We start from the raw sequence: 16,562 nt of genomic DNA, 5'->3' as shown, positions 1-16,562 counted from the left end.
GTTGATTTACTTCTCTCATATTTTCCTCAGGCTCCTATTAAAATGGCCAAACTTTTCTCGGATATATACACATCCCATGTACAGAAAAGAGATGTGACTTAAAATTATTCAGTCTACTTGTGGAAATGGTAACTTGGATGGTAAATGTATTTTTGCAGACAAACTATATAGTTAGCCATGTGGAATTTCTTCTAACGTGTACTCATCTGACCATTATTTATCTCACTGCTAGTATGTCTTCTTTGACATGGATTGCCCATCGTTTCATAAATTTTAGCTACAAGTATTGTGGTATTATTGAATTTCAACAATAACCATTCACATTCATAATCAAAAGACTAACTGTTATTTACTTTTAGCAATTTTATTGTATTGACATTTGAGAATCTCATACAGTGCATCCCAGCCCCTGGCTTCATGCCAGTATGTTTATTGATTGAATGTTGAAAAACCCTCAACAGATTTCTCTGAATTAACTACTTTAATCAAACTACAGAAGCCAGATAACTATTATGTGTGGGAACTCAAAAATCATGGAAGCAAGAGAAAGCTTATGAAGCTGAAATGACTCCCTTAACTTAATTCTCCCTAACAATGAGGTCTATACATTCAGGAGCTTTGTGTCAATAATGGGACTCTTTGGACCAGTTTACTTTTAATAGGATCGTAGCAGGATTACTTCCTTGGTCATTCAAACCACGCTTTACAAACAAGAGGACTTTCCCAACAAGATGGGTAGATTCTTTACAGTAATAAAAATAGGAAAAGTATATGGAGTAGTTTAATTTTTGCTTTAATTCATTTAGTAGCTACTTGAAGGAAATGTGGCTAGATAGATCATAATATTTAAACTAAAATATTTATAATAATTCCTCACAAATAACACATAACCATTTTGGTAGCATAACTGTTTCACATAAACAAGATTTCCTCTGACCCCAGTGATATGAAGAGCTTGTATGATTCATATAAAATTCAGCTAAACTTTTTAGAAAGCATTTCATTCATCTTTGTGAAAGACTAAAATGTATTTCCATTGGAATGAACTATTTAAATTACTCTGCTAGTTTCTTTTACGTGATATATTTAATCTGACTCATGTCCATATATACAGATATATAACCACATTATGCGAATGCAATTTGCAGAATTTTAAGAGATTTTGTTGGCATCTTTCTGTGTTCTCTGAATTCATTCGGAAGAACGAGTAGCTGCAGCTTTAAAGATGATGTAGGAGCATTTCCTCCTCTTCCCTGTATGCTGTGTGCTGCTGTCCCTCATCTCTGTGCCTCCCTGTTTACAAGCTGAGCGATGCACTCTACTTGGGCATAAGTTTCCTGAGCTCCAGCAGGGGTGGATGTGTACCGTTCATGCAGGTGTACTGATTGCTGTGCATGATTGGTAGCCTGCTACCTTCACCTTGGAAATGCTGTGCTTCCTCACGTGTCTGTCTTTAGCACCTAAAGCCTAAAAAGCACAGCAGATAACTCCTCAATCTCTTCTACTTCACGTTCATACCCAAACTGTCAGCTGCGTGCAAGATGTCTTCCCATAACACAGGCTAAGCATTTTAGATTGAATAATCCAACGCAGGATTCAGTGTTTCCCAAATCTGCCCCTCGTTCTCTGTTCCCTTTCTCATCAATGGCATTGCATCTTTCCCAGAAGTGAGAAATGACGGCCATCTGCATTTGTTCTTTTCTCGCCCCTGTGTCCACTCTGGTCACAATATATCTAATCTACAGCCACACAGTCTCTAGTTTCATTTACTTAATCAACTGAGAAAGTTTTTGAGCTTCTTTCTGCTCATTTGCCATGTATTTGGAATGGGTGGTAACGCCCCCTTCGAGAAGCTCGTACCTGACAGGAGAGAGGAAACTAAATCAACCGCTGTGCCTCTGCCAATAATAGGCACTGGGTGTGCACAGGCTGTCTGCCATGGGGGAGAGAACAGGATGCCTTTTGGGAGGCAGAGAACCGAGTAAGGTCTTTTCAAGGAAGAACCAGTTGAGAAAGGCTAAGAAAACAGCAGACAAAGGCCTATCTATGCAGGGCCATGTGTACCACGCTGGGAAACTGTGGTTTCATTTTGGAAGTCTTTCCTTTTCTCCCTTGCATCATGGCTCTCACCAGCACCATGCAAAACTCTGCCTGGCCTGTTGCTCTACCACTCTTGTCCTTATTTCTCTTTCCTTAGGCTGTGATCAGAGGTGGCTTCCCCAGTTCCGGTGCAGAGCTTGTCTCTCTTCCTAATGCTCCAGTGGTTTGTTACTCACAAAATGACTCTCATTTCCAGAAGCCTCTATTCGTCCACTTCTGCCAAATCCATGCCATGGATCAAGTGAACGACAGTTGTCTTCCCCTCTGAGTTCTAAGTTCCGTGAGTCAGTTTGACGTGTCCTACCTGTTGGCAAATTTCAGACACCTTGCCCTGTGTTTCACGTACAGGAGGCCTTTGCACATCTGTTGTGTGGGGTAAAAGGAGTAGGCTTCAGAATCTTACCACATTTCTTCATTGTCCAGGGTCTTTTAAGCACATCGATATAACCATGCTGCTATAATAAGCACTGGCTTCCTTGTCATTGCCAGCAAATGTTCCTTGCAGCCCAGTGGCTCGTAACATGCCCTGCTGCTACAAATCAGCAACACTTCCCAGAGAGAGTGGCATGGCTGTGTACAAACCTTAATGTGCAATGTTTGTTTTTTTCTGTAGAAAATGAAAGACCTCGCTTTTCCCTTGGGTAAAAGCAGGCTTAGAAAGTATCGATGCAGGGCCCTCTGCCAGACATTGCAATTTCCAGGGCTCTGCACCTCATTTCACTGACAGGTGTAGCAAACGGGGCTTTGAACTTAGAGCTAGTGGTAAGATTTGTGTCCTGGCACTGACCACCTAGGTGGTGGTGGGAAGCATTTCTAAGCTTAGGTTTCCTTACCTGTGGAATTAGGAATGAATTAGATGGAATTTCTATCACTGTTATAGAGATGATCTTTTGTCAGCGCTTCCATAGCAGTGTACCTATCAAGTATTTTCATTGCCAACAACACGAACTCATTCTGATTTTTAAATTTTCCTCCTAATTTAAGCAGAAAAAGGGAAGGATCTTGGCAGTATACGGAATGGGTGGGTTGAAATCAGGCTTGGGATTCCTATGCTATACGACAGGAGCCAGGTCATCAGGAGGGCAGTTGGTTTCTTTGCCAGTAAATCTTCATGGCACTCCTGTGTCTGCCACTGAAACTGTGCCTTTATGTCACTCTTTTCGTACTTATAGTCCCAGATGTCAGTGTCCAATTGGTGGGGCCCAGGTCAGGTGCTTCCCTTAGCTGTGGAGCGGGGAGAGAAGGAATACAACAACCATTTGGCATGGGGAGGAGGCAGTGGAAGCGGCATGGACTCCCCTGGAGACTCGCACCGACGTGCAGTTGTCAGTAAGGCCAGGGTTGCCCTGTGCGCCGTGCCCCTGGCTCTCGTGACCTTAACCAAGTGCATCCTGCTACCCTTAAGCATCTTGAAAACTTCAAGCACCTCGTAGATCTATTTCTAACACTTTTGAAGGCTTTTCTGCTGGCGTTCATACCACTCTTTCAATGACCTTTTATTTTGCTTTATTTTTTAGTCACACACTTCTCTGGAGTTTGGTGTAGGGGTCGGATGGAAGGTAAGAGTTACAGCTGTAGCTCTGACCACTCTTGCCAGGGTGTCATTCCGGGGTGAGCAGAAAGACAGACAAGAGAGTTGCTGCCCCAGCTTCATCCTTCCCTTGCAGATGTGAAACAATAATCTGAGATCAGGAGTGATCTCCAGCCAAAGTGCCTCAGAACAAGTATTGTATATCAAGATACCAATGATATTTAGAAGTATAATTTAAAGGGTGTCCTATCTGTGCTTGCCTGCAGGTAGTCTAAGTTATTATTGGAATCAGTTAGGTCTCTAGAACATTACATATAAATCCGTGTCACCTTAATGCCTTGCAGAACTGCCAGGAGCCTGAATCCTGCTTCTGCCTTTTTGGGGGAACCTGCTGTGGTCTTATGTCAGAAATATCTTCTAGAAATTTAATCAAACAAAAACCTAACTTCCCTTACAAAACCGAAAATTTCCTACCCTCCTAAAAGAGTTGTGTCAAGTTAGAATGTTTTGCTTTTCACTTGGCTCGCAGATGGCTAAGTAGTGCACTGGGTGTGGTGCTATTCACAGCTACCATCTTGGCCCTTGTCACTGTCACTTTTATTTATCATCTCATTTCTGGTGATTTATTTTGTAAGCTTCCTCACTTTCATTTTGAAAGGAGGGATAAAAGAGAGGGGAAGTGGGGACAGATGGGTAGGTAGAGGGTGGATGCCAGACTGGCACCTAAAAAGAACAGAGGTAACCTCATCAAAGTCTCCCTTTAGCTTACCTCCACCACGCATCCCCCAGTGCAGCAGACACCTTGTCAGTGCAAATCTACTCTCGCTATGGCATGCTAGTTCTGTCTCAGTGGCTGTTGCCCAGTTGGTCTAGATATGGTTTAAGATGGTGTCAATGGCAATAAAAATTTTATACCTCTCTCCTTGTGTGTTTATGAGAAGTTTTATTTCCAACATAAAAATAGCATGTGGGATACCAGCCACTAAGAGAGAACACAAGTAAACAATGACATCCGTCAATAATGTCATCCATCCACAGTGGATTATTGTGAATGCCGTGAGTTGCTAACGGTCCAAATTATATTCAAGTATTTCATCACCTGCTTAATCAAGCTGCAAAATAAAGAGTTAGACCACTTCAACTCTAGTGATTTGATTATGTGGCAAAGAGACTGGTGCATAAACATTAATCCTGGGAAATTAATTCATGAAAATTAGCTGAAGATACCCCTAGAGGCCTGTTTTGTATCTATTTTTGCATAAAATGTTGAACTAACTACTTACTGAGGGTGTCTTGTGGGGCCTAGAATGATTATGCATGATTCTGCAGTTATCTAGAGAGAATCATGAAGAGGCCATGAAGTGACCTGAAAACGCATTCTGATTAAAGCTAAGTCTTGAACAGGAAAATCGCTTTGAAATGATTAAAGTTAAAATTGTTGGTAATGAAGGAAAACACTTGTCCTAGGAGGAGGCCTTTGGAAGAGAGCCTCATTCTGAAGCTTTTGTAAAGCATGTGGCTTTGCTTTTCAGTGCCAAAATATTACCTGGTGGCAACCCATTTTGTTACCGTAACTTTGAAATTCAGTGGAGGATTAGGAGAGTGTTCTAGATAAAAGCCAGGCAGGGCGGCGCTGTTGGTAGGATCAGGGCCTGTCGGATATGTAAGTGTTCTCTCGGCAGAGTGGGGCACCTTCTGTGATCAAGCACAGTCTTTCTTCTACACCCAAATATGAGAGGCAAATGGGGACACTGGGTGGGATAAACAAAGACTGCCGCTACATGACAGCTCCGGTCAGGTCATGATTTGCTACCAATGACTAGGAAACACTGTTTGTGTGTTGCGGGGGTGAACTTTGGATTTTGGAATTGCCAATAAGACGCTGAGGACCTATAGTGTGCCTCCAGGAAAGAAGGCGTTCTTGTCTGAGGGAAACATTCCTAGATGCAAGGACTGTTCCTGGTGGCTCAGGAGGAGGAAGGGAACCGTGCTGAGTTTCTCTGTGAGGTGTCTTTTTGGCAGAACTGGTGTGCTGCTGGGGTCTGTCAGGATGGTGACACCGGAGAGCTCATAGGAGAGGCGCAGCCCCCACACAAAAGCTTTTACACTCTGTCACCACGTGCTTGTCCTTATCTGCTGCTCCTTGCTGACTGTTCTAAGCTATTTCTCCGTTTTTCCAGAGCCCCCTTCTCTCCTCCTTTCACCAACCTCATTATCTTTTTTGTCACTTACCAAAATTTGGATCTAGGAGCTTTGATGCATTTCTTGTTTGCTTTCTGTTTAATTCCCATCATTCCCTTATGCACCCCACGCTTTGTTCTTACCAATTTGTCTTAGAATAGATAGGCGAGAGTCAGTGCCTGCTTAAAATGGAGGCTTCTCTGTCCATGACTTCGCTTAACCTGAGTGGTTCTCATCTCTTAAGTGCTGTGGAGAGAAGCATCTGCAGAATTTGGAAGCAGTGGGTAGGTTTTCTTTATGAAGCTTGTGTACTGTACAAAAAACTTATTGATGCAGTGTTCAAGTCTGCATATGTTAATCTGCATTTGAATGGAAAGTCGATAGCATTGTTTCTATTCTTGCCTTTTTAAAAATACCATTTTCATATTTTTGAGCACCACAATTGTCTGCTTCTCTATGTTACAATTGTTTTTGCCTGCATTTACTGTATCTCTAATTCTGTTTGGCTAACTTCGGCCAGGAATTTGTTTTTGCCAGTATCTATGAGAAAGCTTATATTTACGGTAGCTATGAAAGAAATTGCTTTGTTCTACTCTCTCTTAGTCTCAGGTTGTTTTTTAAAACGTACCTTTAATATTACTGTTGATGTGTAATGATGAAATGGGTACAAATGGTGAGGAGAGCAGCGGCCGGGGGATCAGGAAGGCAGCACCTCCTCCCTCAGACAGGCCCTGCTCTTGCTGCATCAGCGTGAACGCATCCTGAGGTTTCTCTTCAGTAACCTCATTCTCTAGGTGCCACTCCCAGTCCTAAGTGGCTACTGCATCCTCCTTTGTGGAACCCAATTCAGAAAGGTTTGGAGCCCTTGTGTATGCAGCAGCAAGAAGTATTCACAGGCTAACAGCGAGCAAATTAACATTGGCACTACATTTTGGAAAATTTTAGAGAACAAAGAGGTCAGAATGGTGAAACAGCCAGAGTGGTGATCAGCGGGCCAAATAACCATCCCATCCAGCCACTGGGGCCAGTCATGATCAGCGGCTTTCCTGCCTATTGTTGTTCGTATTTCTAGGATGGGAATTAGAGCCACCAGAGGCAATCCAAATCCGCTTTATTTACCTTTACACTATACTACAATGAACTCTTGAAAAGATGCCCTGCCGATAAAAGAATCAAAATGCGTGGGTTCCATGCCCAGGTGTTTCAAATTTCATGTTGTATCTTTAAAAAATTCTTTTAAGATTACACCACAGTTCTTTCATAGGAGCTACTTGCTGTCAACCCATCACAGCATTTCACCAGTGATTACAGAAGCCCTGCCGTCACCTAATATTGTGTTCTAAAGAGTTAGGGACGTTCCTCTTAATGTAGATTAGGGCATCATGAAGCTGTCTGGAAAGACGTACCTATGAAAGGCATTGGGTTTTGGTTTGGAAAGCTGACATTTCTTTAAGCCATGAGAACTCAGAACTTATTTTAAAATAATATTCTTCACAGTTTGTATATTCCTCCAATTTGATATGACTTTGAAAAATAATTACAGGTAATTTAATATTGTAGAATAAATATCATCTGACTTGTTTATGTGGAAACTTCTTCCTCTTCAGCCGCTGAGTGAATTCATCAAACAGATTCTATTTGCTAATAGTACAGATAAAATGTGTTTGTTTTTCCTGCTTTGCAAACATTTTAATCAAATGAACCTACGTTTTGGGCTTCACCTTATTTCTCACACAGATACTTTTCTGAACATGGATCTCATTCTGAACATCTTAAAAATGTTCTCGCTCTTCCTGGCTTCTTTCCTGTGTTTGCTCCTCTATCCAACTTCAGGACTTTTGCTTTTGCTTGTCTTTCTTGTCTCCGTAAGCCTCTTCCTCAAAGAGCCTACCCTGAGGCTAAGAACTGGAAGCCCGATCTGCAGACAGAGGCCTGTGGAGAGGGGTGCAGGGGACCCCTTACTCAGCAAGGTGTACCCCTGGGCCCTGAGGAACAGCGGCTTTGTGAAGGCTGTGTCTACCAAATGCCACGATAACTTCTCAGCGGAGACGATTCAATCAAAGACAAGCAGTTCAGTGTAAATTTAGTCCAAATGGCTGGCTGGTATTTTGTGGACAAAACAAGCTGGTTGACTGCTGGCATGGGTCATTTTCCAACCAGTACCAGGGCATTTCCTGGAGCAGAGAGCTCTGAGGCAGGGAACATCAGCATTCAGATGGTGTAGACAGTGATGTGCTGGATACCAGAAGAAGATACCAGAACTTCTATTTGTCTCTAAAACTTAACTTTCCCACTGAAGCTCTTCCTGTAAACTTGTGCTAGCTAATAACCAGAGGGTTCCCAGACTTCCCTCCTCCAGGTCCTGGTACAGCCGCAGGCTGGGAACAATAGCAGTTGGTCAGAGGATGCCGCATATTCAAAGAGCTGAATATGCTTAAGCGTGTCTCTTCCCTCTGTTGAATAACGAAAGTGTTTTTCTTTCCTTTTTACCTCAGCATATTGTCTATTCTCTTTTGAGTGAGTATAGGGAAATTGCATGGTCTTGACCTGTATCTCTGTGTTCCTTTTTATGAATGTGTATATCCTTAGGGCTGTTGTAACAAAATGCCTCAGACTGTGTGTCATAAACCACAGAAATCTATTTTCTCATAGGTCTGGAGCTGAAAGTCCAAGATCAAGTGGCAGCAGGCTTGTTTTCTTCCGAGGCCTCTCCCCTTGGCTTGTAGATGGCCACTGTCCTGCTGTGCCCTCTTCTGTCCATGCACCTCCATATCTGATTTTTCCCTGCCTGCCCTACTTTTCTTAGAGCCTGGATTAGGGCATCATTTTAACTTAAGCTCCTACTTAACAGCTGCATCTCCAAATATAGTCACATTCTGAGGTACTGGGTATTAAGACTTCAATATATAAATGTTGGGGCACAAAATTCAGCTCATAACTAAGGGCATTTATTTTTTGGTGAGGTTAGTTTTCTCAAGAAAAGATGTATGACTTGGCAAGGTCAAAAAACTTTATCAGTAGGGTACCTATATCCTGATTTGTCTAGCACTGTCCCATGTTACTGTCATTATCCCCTCTCAATTCAATATAGCCCTCTTTGCCTATCAGAAGTATCTTATTAGATGATATTCCTGAATTGTTATATAGAGGTTCTAGATCCATAGTTCATGTACTTGAGTCTTACTTCAGACAATACATTGCTTTGCCTAGGTTTTGTCAACCATGAAGTAGAGACACTGATAGTAGCTACCTCATGAGTTCTTATGAGAACTGAGTGAGTCAGTATGTGTATATCATCCAAAATACTGCCCTGCATGTAGGAGCTCTGTGTCACACTGAATAAAGCAAAGACGAGAAGGAAGAGGAGGAGGAGGAGGATACTTGTTAAAGAGGACGATTAATTTTATGTCAATTTGGCTGGGCCACGGTGTCCAGATATTTGGTCAAACATTCTGGATGTTTCTGAGAGTGTTTTGGGATGAGACATTTACATCAATGAGTGCTGAGTAAAACAAATTGTCCTGTAATGTGGGTATGCCTCCTCTAATGAGTGGAAGCTGTGGATAGAGCAGGAGGCTGGCTCTCTCTGAGCAAGAAGGAGTGAACCCACAGAAAGCCTGGCATCTCATCTACAGCTCAACTCTTCCTGGTTCACCCATAGATGGCCTTCGGACTCAAACTGCATGTTTTCCCTGGGTCTTTCCTCTGCCAGCCTTCCCCCTCAGATTGTGGAAGTTGCCAAGCCTTGACAATCACATGTGCTAATTCCTTAAAATAAATCTCCTTATATACACGCATCCTGTTCTGCTTTTCTGGAGAACCCTAATTAATACTCCAGGTGTGGAAGTCAAAGCTATCCTTGTAGCATAACTTTTAATTCAAAACTGTTCATATATTTCTGGATTTTCATATCCTTTTATAGTCACTATAGTCTTTGCATGTCTATAGACCTATGAACAAAAAATAAACATCCATGACAAGATAACGAAGTTAGTGATTAGGCTCTTTTCTCTATTATTAGTCTCAGTAGTTTGAATAAAACTGGATTTTGCAATTTCACATCATGTTTATAAAAAGTATTGATATTATCCATCTGATAGACCTTTCATCATTATTCATAATTTTGAAGATTATGTTTTTCAGGAAGCAAGAGTAATATCTTTAATAAATGTTTGGAATAAAAGAACCATAAATTAGTTTCAGGAAAAGAAGTGTGATTAAAAAAACAGAATTAGATCGCTGAGTCCAAAACTGATCTCTGAAACTAAGCAAGCAAGCAAACATTGGCAAGAGTCCTGCTAAGTTAAAGGATTGGCAAATCATCCTTATGAAAAGAGTTAACTTGGGAAAAACAAGCAAAGGCTGGAGGTGAAACTGAGTAGCAGTTATCAAATCTAAAAAGAGTTATTGTAGAGGAGATTGAGGCCAAGTGATGTCATATTCAGTTGAGCCCAAATTAAAATAAACCTAGATGAAGAATACAGTGGTCCTGGAAAAGACCATTCAGACCTAGAGAAATCTCCTGTCCATTTACATTATTAGCATGGGTGCTTAGAATGTTCTAGAATATATTCTATCTACCTTTCACATGTGAGGACCGTTGTGCTGAAATTTGGGTCCCTTTTATCATGCAGGATATTCCCATTAATGTCAGCGGATGAGCAACCTCAATTCCCCTTTGCTTTGTAATAGTCACAACTTCTGGCAGTTAGAATGTGGGCATTTGGGGAAGAGGCATTATTGTGGCTAGTACACTTTTTCAAATAATGTTTACTTTGGAACCACGCAAATGTTTATCCATTTGAGAATAATACTGAATCAAACAAAGTAACAAAAGCAAAGTCTAAAACAATATAAATAGAAACCAATAGAACCTCTATATGAAATAGTAGCATCCTCTTAAGTTGGAGAGAAAAAAAAAAGGAATTGATTCTAATTAACTAACTTGGATCATAGGACTCTGCTATACTCCTTACAATGAGAGGTCTTTTAAGAACTGCTGGCGTCTGAAAATTGCTGATCCCCTCTGCTTCTCATGCTGGAGTTTAAGGTCCACTGGATTAATCTCACTGTGGTGAACGGAGGGGGAGTCTTTCAGGGACAATTAGGATTGGAGTCATGAGGGTCAACTCTCCATGACAGAATTCCAGCGACTTTATAAGACCAGTCAGTCACATATGCACATGCAATGCTGTCTTTCTGTCATGTCCTCTGCCACAGCAGGACTCTGCCCCCAGGACAGTGGTCACGAGATGTGTCTCCTCAGCTGTGCACCTCCAGAACCATGCGCTGAAACAAACCCCTTTATAACTCACCAGTCTTTGTTGTTCAGTTACTGCGAACACAAAACAGACTAATAAAAAGGCCACAATAATTGCCAAGAAATCTTGATTTTTGCTCAGTAAATTTATTTGAGGTAGTGGTTATCTTGATCCTAAAACTAATGTGTATGTGTGTGTGTGAGGAATATATAAAAGAATGAATGTGTTAGTGTTTCAGGGAGCTTAGTATGGGCAAAGGAAAGAAAATACAGAATGGAGGCGATGAGGGATGGCCTCTGGGTACTGTTTATTCTCTGAGATGTGTAGAATATTGATAGCCAGGAGCAATCGCACATCTAGTAGCAGACTTTGTTTTCTAAGTGATATGTCTTGCTAAAAGAGAATAAGATACTTTAAGGACATATCTGACTCCAGGTGAAATGGTCACAAGGTACGAGGTAAGCACATTGAGCATCCAACATAAAAAAGCGAATAATAGACTTTGACTTAAAAAAGAAATGCTCAGTATTAAAATACAAGTACTTGGGGTTGAGAAAGAGAAAGCACTTTTTTTTAGAGAGGAATGTGAGCTAATAAATATAAAAGAAATATGGAGAAAAAGCACTGTTTTTGTAACCCCCCAGGTAAGGGCTAATTAAGACAGAACCATCTGCATGATAAAACTGAGAGGTGAAATGCTGTTAACATTTCAGAATATCCCACAGATTGTTTATTAATTACAGAAGTAAAAAGGTGTGTTTATGAATGGTGAAATCTATTCTCCGTCACCTTTGTCACACTACCAAACTTAGCATTACAACGGTGGAACAAACTGGCATTTTGTGTCCCCCAGTATGACAGAAAGGAAAAATACAATATCAAGTATATTTTATTCTTGCCAAAACATTTATCTTGCATCTATGTGTGAAATAAATGAATCAGGCAATTCTAGAGATGGTACATTTTGTGGGACAACTGTCTTGGACACCAGGTTCAAATAAACTAAGTGGAAATGGAAATAAACTAATGACCACCAAATGCAATTTGTGATCTTTGATTGCATTGTGAATTTAAAAATTAAAATAGCCAAAAAAGACATTGTTGGGACAATTGGAAAATTTTGAATGTGGACTGTTGTTATGGTTTATGTCTGTGTGTCCCCCCAAAGCCTCAAGTGGCCATGGGGCAGGCTTTTAGAGTTTGAATATGGGTGTGAGAGCTACACCCACCCAGGGGTGGATAGTTTGCATATGTAAGGGAGAGGAAAAGAGTGCTTGAGGCCATTCCTCCCCCATTCTGCCCTGGTGTATGCTGGTTGCTTAGCTGTTGTCTGCCGCCATGAGCTGTAGCTCTCTGCTATGTGCCAGTCTGCCTTATAATCTGCCAAATATGGACTGAAACCTCCACAAACTGTAAGCGAAATAAACCTTTCCTTCCTTAATTTTTGGCGTCAGATATTTTGTCCTGCAACGAGAAAAAGCAACAAGAAAAAAGTAACCAAGACAACTGTATATGAAGTAATACTGATGTATTAATATTAAATATCTTGCATAATATAATAATAATATTGGGTTCATATAGAAAAGGATCTTAGTTTGTAAGAGATGCATATTGAAATATTTAGGGGCAAATTCAGCATTCTATCAATAATTTTCAAGTAGCTCAGAAAAAATATACCTGTATGTATGCATATGTAAACATTCAATGAAAGAAATGAATGCGACCAAACGTCAATAATTGTTTGGCTTTTGGTCAGTGGAACTGGTTGGCAACATACTTTAGAATTTTCTATAAGTTTGATTTTCAAAATACATTGAAGAAGAAATCTTTTATCAAGCCCCAGGGGATTTTTACTACTCTTTGAGTTTATTTGGTTTGTATTTCAATTTGTTAAGGTCACCCCCCTTTAAACTCCCCAAACCCGCAATGATTTTCTGGTTATCTATGGAAATCTCTCCCTGATGTCTAGCTCCTGCTTTGACTGTCTGGGTAAGCTGATTTTTTAAATGCATGTGGTGATAGACGGAGGAGCTTTAACAGAAGCAGTATTTTGTATTTATATGAAAAATATATGGGGAAAACATTTGAAAATAAATTATAAATAAACTGGACATGTGGTATCTGATTTCATCTGCTACTCCATAAATATGTGCTAAATAAGGAAGTCTTATAAGCTTCTAAATACCATTAAAATATTGCCTGGTATTAACAGTAACAAGGAAAAGAAAAACACAGGCTTCCAGGCCCTACTGCAGGCCACTGAAAGGTGATCTGTGAAGGTAGGGCTCTGATCTACATCTTACACCAGTCTGCCGTATTCCCTTGCTCACTAAAGCGGATTTCTTCAGAGACTAAAATGTTTAAGGGTCCCTTTATACCTCTGGACTTAGTCTTAAATCCTCCTGCAAGAGTTTCTTCCCCTTACCTTCTCTTGCCTCCTAACAGATCTCTGTTTATGAGGTTCTTTCCCACCTGCCATGTTCTCTATACTTTTCCCTCACTTCCCAGCCCAGCTGTCAGGCTTGGCCCTGGTTTCCTCCTCTGTCCGAGAGTTCCGGTTCCATGTTACTCCATGCACTATCCGTCTGTGGAGCCAGCCCCACCTACCCACTCACTCTTGCTGCTCGTCCAGGAGGTAACTCCCCTTGTCCCTTTACATATTTACATAATTTTCACAAACTTGTGTATGAGTTTTAGGTCTGTATGGGTTTTTTCATACAGGAAGTTTCTCTAAGATACAGGAACTCTGTAAGAAGTTCTGAAACCAAACTCTGAACTAGATTTATGCTTCCTGGTCTATATAAACAGGCTAAGAGCAGACTTCAGCACTTGGTAGCTATATGGCTTTGGCAAATTCCTTAACCTCTCTGGACTTAGTTTTGTGATCTATGAAATGGAATCAATAAACCTACTTCAAGTGGTTCTTATAAGGATTAAATGTGCTTACATATAAAACACCTGTACAAGGGTACATAACTATTTGCTGATTTTAACCACCTCTGTCTTCCCCTGGCATGTCAGACCAGAATCAGATTTGATTTTCATATTAATGATGATCCTTACAAATCATGGCTGTGCTGTTTTTCTCTGTGTTTCTCATTGTTTCAGGTGTCCCTGGGACTTCTGCATGCCCACGCAACACATATCCTGTGGCCTCCAGAGCGCTGGCAGAAATTGGAGTCTTTTCTTCCCCCAGAGCGCTCACCCATGCAGAGTGAGGAGGAGTGACTTCCGGGTGCAACTGAGCTGCTGGCACTGGCGCTACAGGAGCAGGGGTGCAGAAGAGGAACCTGCAAAGGGGAAGAGCTCTCACATTATGATGCTGTGGGAGACACAGTTATATCATGTATTCTTAAGGGGAAATTAAAAATATTAAACAGTAGTAAATGACATCTGATTTTGTGTGAAGTTTTAATGCCCTGTTGTTTATTGCCAGGACAAAATATATGCAGAGCTTTGGGCACATGAACATATTGCACCTGTCCTCTTTAAACAAAAATTACTACTGCAGTTGCTATACATAGCACCCCTTTCCTCTTACTCCTTCTCCAAGTCTTCCCATCCCTACTGAGTCTACCTCCCTATTTTGTAACATGTCACTTTTATTTGCCCTTTAAATTATTCATATTTTAGGTCTGGGAAACCATGAGATAGCCTTCCATGATTGGCTTATTTCACTTAGCACTATGTTCTCAAGATACACTCATTTTCCTATAAATGACTGAAATTCACCCTTCTTTACAACTGATTAGCACTCCAATGTCTTGAAAGAGGTGAATTAAAGGTAATTTGTTGTACATATTTTATTGATTTGAGTTCTGACTTTAGCCCTTGTGCTAAATGATTTTGAAAATTACTCAAAGAGAATAACTTGCCATTAACTATTAAGACAGTACGTGTAAAAACATATGTATAGTGATAAGAACTGTAGTGTAATTGACAGTATCTACAGTGCAATGACTGCTGGTTAGAACGAACAGCAAACTGTGATGTTAAAATAAAACAATGATTTGTTCAGGCCTTGTTTTAGATGTTTAATTATCCTCTAATTGTACAACCATGAATGACAAACACATTAGCTCTTATAAAAATAAGGAATTAAAGTAGTGGAGAACCAGTTCTATCAGTACTTTCATATAATCAAACCTTTTTTATTGGCCCTTTGTAATTCAAAACTTCTGAGTGATTTCAGACCTCTTCATGGTGGTGAGTAAACCTATTTATCAGCATCCAATCACTATTTGATGAAAAATTCTAAGTGAAGTGGAAAACAAAACTCACTCCATATCAACCAGAGTCCCAGACTATAATACTGAAAGCACCAGTTGCAAAGGGGAGTAATAGTAGAATAATAGGTTCTGCAGTTTGTAACAATAGGAAGCAGATTCCCTGCATAGAAGACTGTAGCATTTACAAAGCCTGCCTTCCTTTCCCCTCTTTTTAGTTAAAGATTTGTGTTGATTTAAACAAAGTCTCTGGATCAATTATGTCTGCTCATTTAGTCTCTTATGTTTCATCAGCAGACAAGACCCCAGATAATAACTAGCCATCGTGCAAATGGGGGTGCCATCTCATTAACAAGCAGGAACAGAAAGGGCAATAGCAAAAAGCATGCATAGCAAGACCATTGGTTACTGTAAATAATTAGCACCATGATCACTCTTTGAACAAGCATCAGTGAGCACTTATATACTAACGTTGGTCAGAAATTTTTTTATTTTAAAGAGAAAAAACAATAACAAAATAGCAACAAAGACAAAACCAAAGCAACACACAAAGAAATAAAAAGATATGGGATTTCAAAACAAGATGGTAAGAATTAACAATGGTTGTTATTATTTTGAAAAAGCAAATCTGCTTAAAATCTTTCAGTGGAAGCCAAGCATGGTGGTGCATGCCTGTAATCCCAGCAGTTGGAAGGCTGAGGCAGGAGGGTTGCCTCGATTTCAAGGCCTGCCTGGGCTACATAGTAAGTTCAAAGCCAGAACTACATAGCAAGACCTTGTATCAAATAAATGAATGAATGAATGAATGAATGAATGAATGAATAAATAAATCTTTCAGTGGATTTTCATTGCCCTTCTCTTCAACTCCCTTTCCTGTCTTCACCAACTAGAATTTCATACTCTGGTCTTTAATTACTGTTTACCAACTTTTCAATATTATTTCAACTTTTAAAATCCCCTTAACCCAAGCAAAGTACCCCCTGAATAGCATATAAAATATTCTTTGCTCAAGAGTATTTAGTTGCTAGCACACTGGAAGTCTGAGGATCATGAAAGAGGGGGTGGGGGCAGAATAATTATCAAAGGAGGGCTGTCTGGAGTAGCTCCTGCTTACCTCTGGTGGAGAAGTCTTCAGTATTAGAACACTTCAGCGAACTGGCCATCAACCTTGCTATTTTTATTTACTACCTGTGAGTTCTTATGCAAACTATTAATTCCATGCTGTAAATCTTTGGAGAGGAGGTGAATACTCTTTCTATTCAA

At 40.4% G+C, this 16,562-nt stretch overlaps 1 protein-coding gene across 1 annotated transcript in view; it reads left to right on the top strand.

Annotated features, from left to right (window-relative positions):
* The window catches only part of Immp2l (inner mitochondrial membrane peptidase subunit 2), an 852,239-nt gene extending 837,774 nt beyond the window's left edge, over positions 1-14,465 (top strand). The window contains exon 6 of the mRNA XM_005377314.2: positions 14,182-14,465. Coding sequence (XP_005377371.1) covers positions 14,182-14,301 — 120 coding nt within the window. The 3' untranslated portion in view covers positions 14,302-14,465. The remainder of the gene's footprint in view (positions 1-14,181) is intronic.
* The last annotated feature ends 2,097 nt before the right edge of the window (positions 14,466-16,562 follow it).

Source organism: Chinchilla lanigera, unplaced genomic scaffold (assembly GCF_000276665.1).
Source record: "Chinchilla lanigera isolate Chin_1 unplaced genomic scaffold, ChiLan1.0 scaffold00009, whole genome shotgun sequence".
NCBI lineage: Eukaryota > Metazoa > Chordata > Mammalia > Rodentia > Chinchillidae > Chinchilla > Chinchilla lanigera.
The sequence above is the reverse complement of the archived record's forward strand: the minus strand, read 5'-3'. Positions and strand labels throughout refer to the sequence as shown.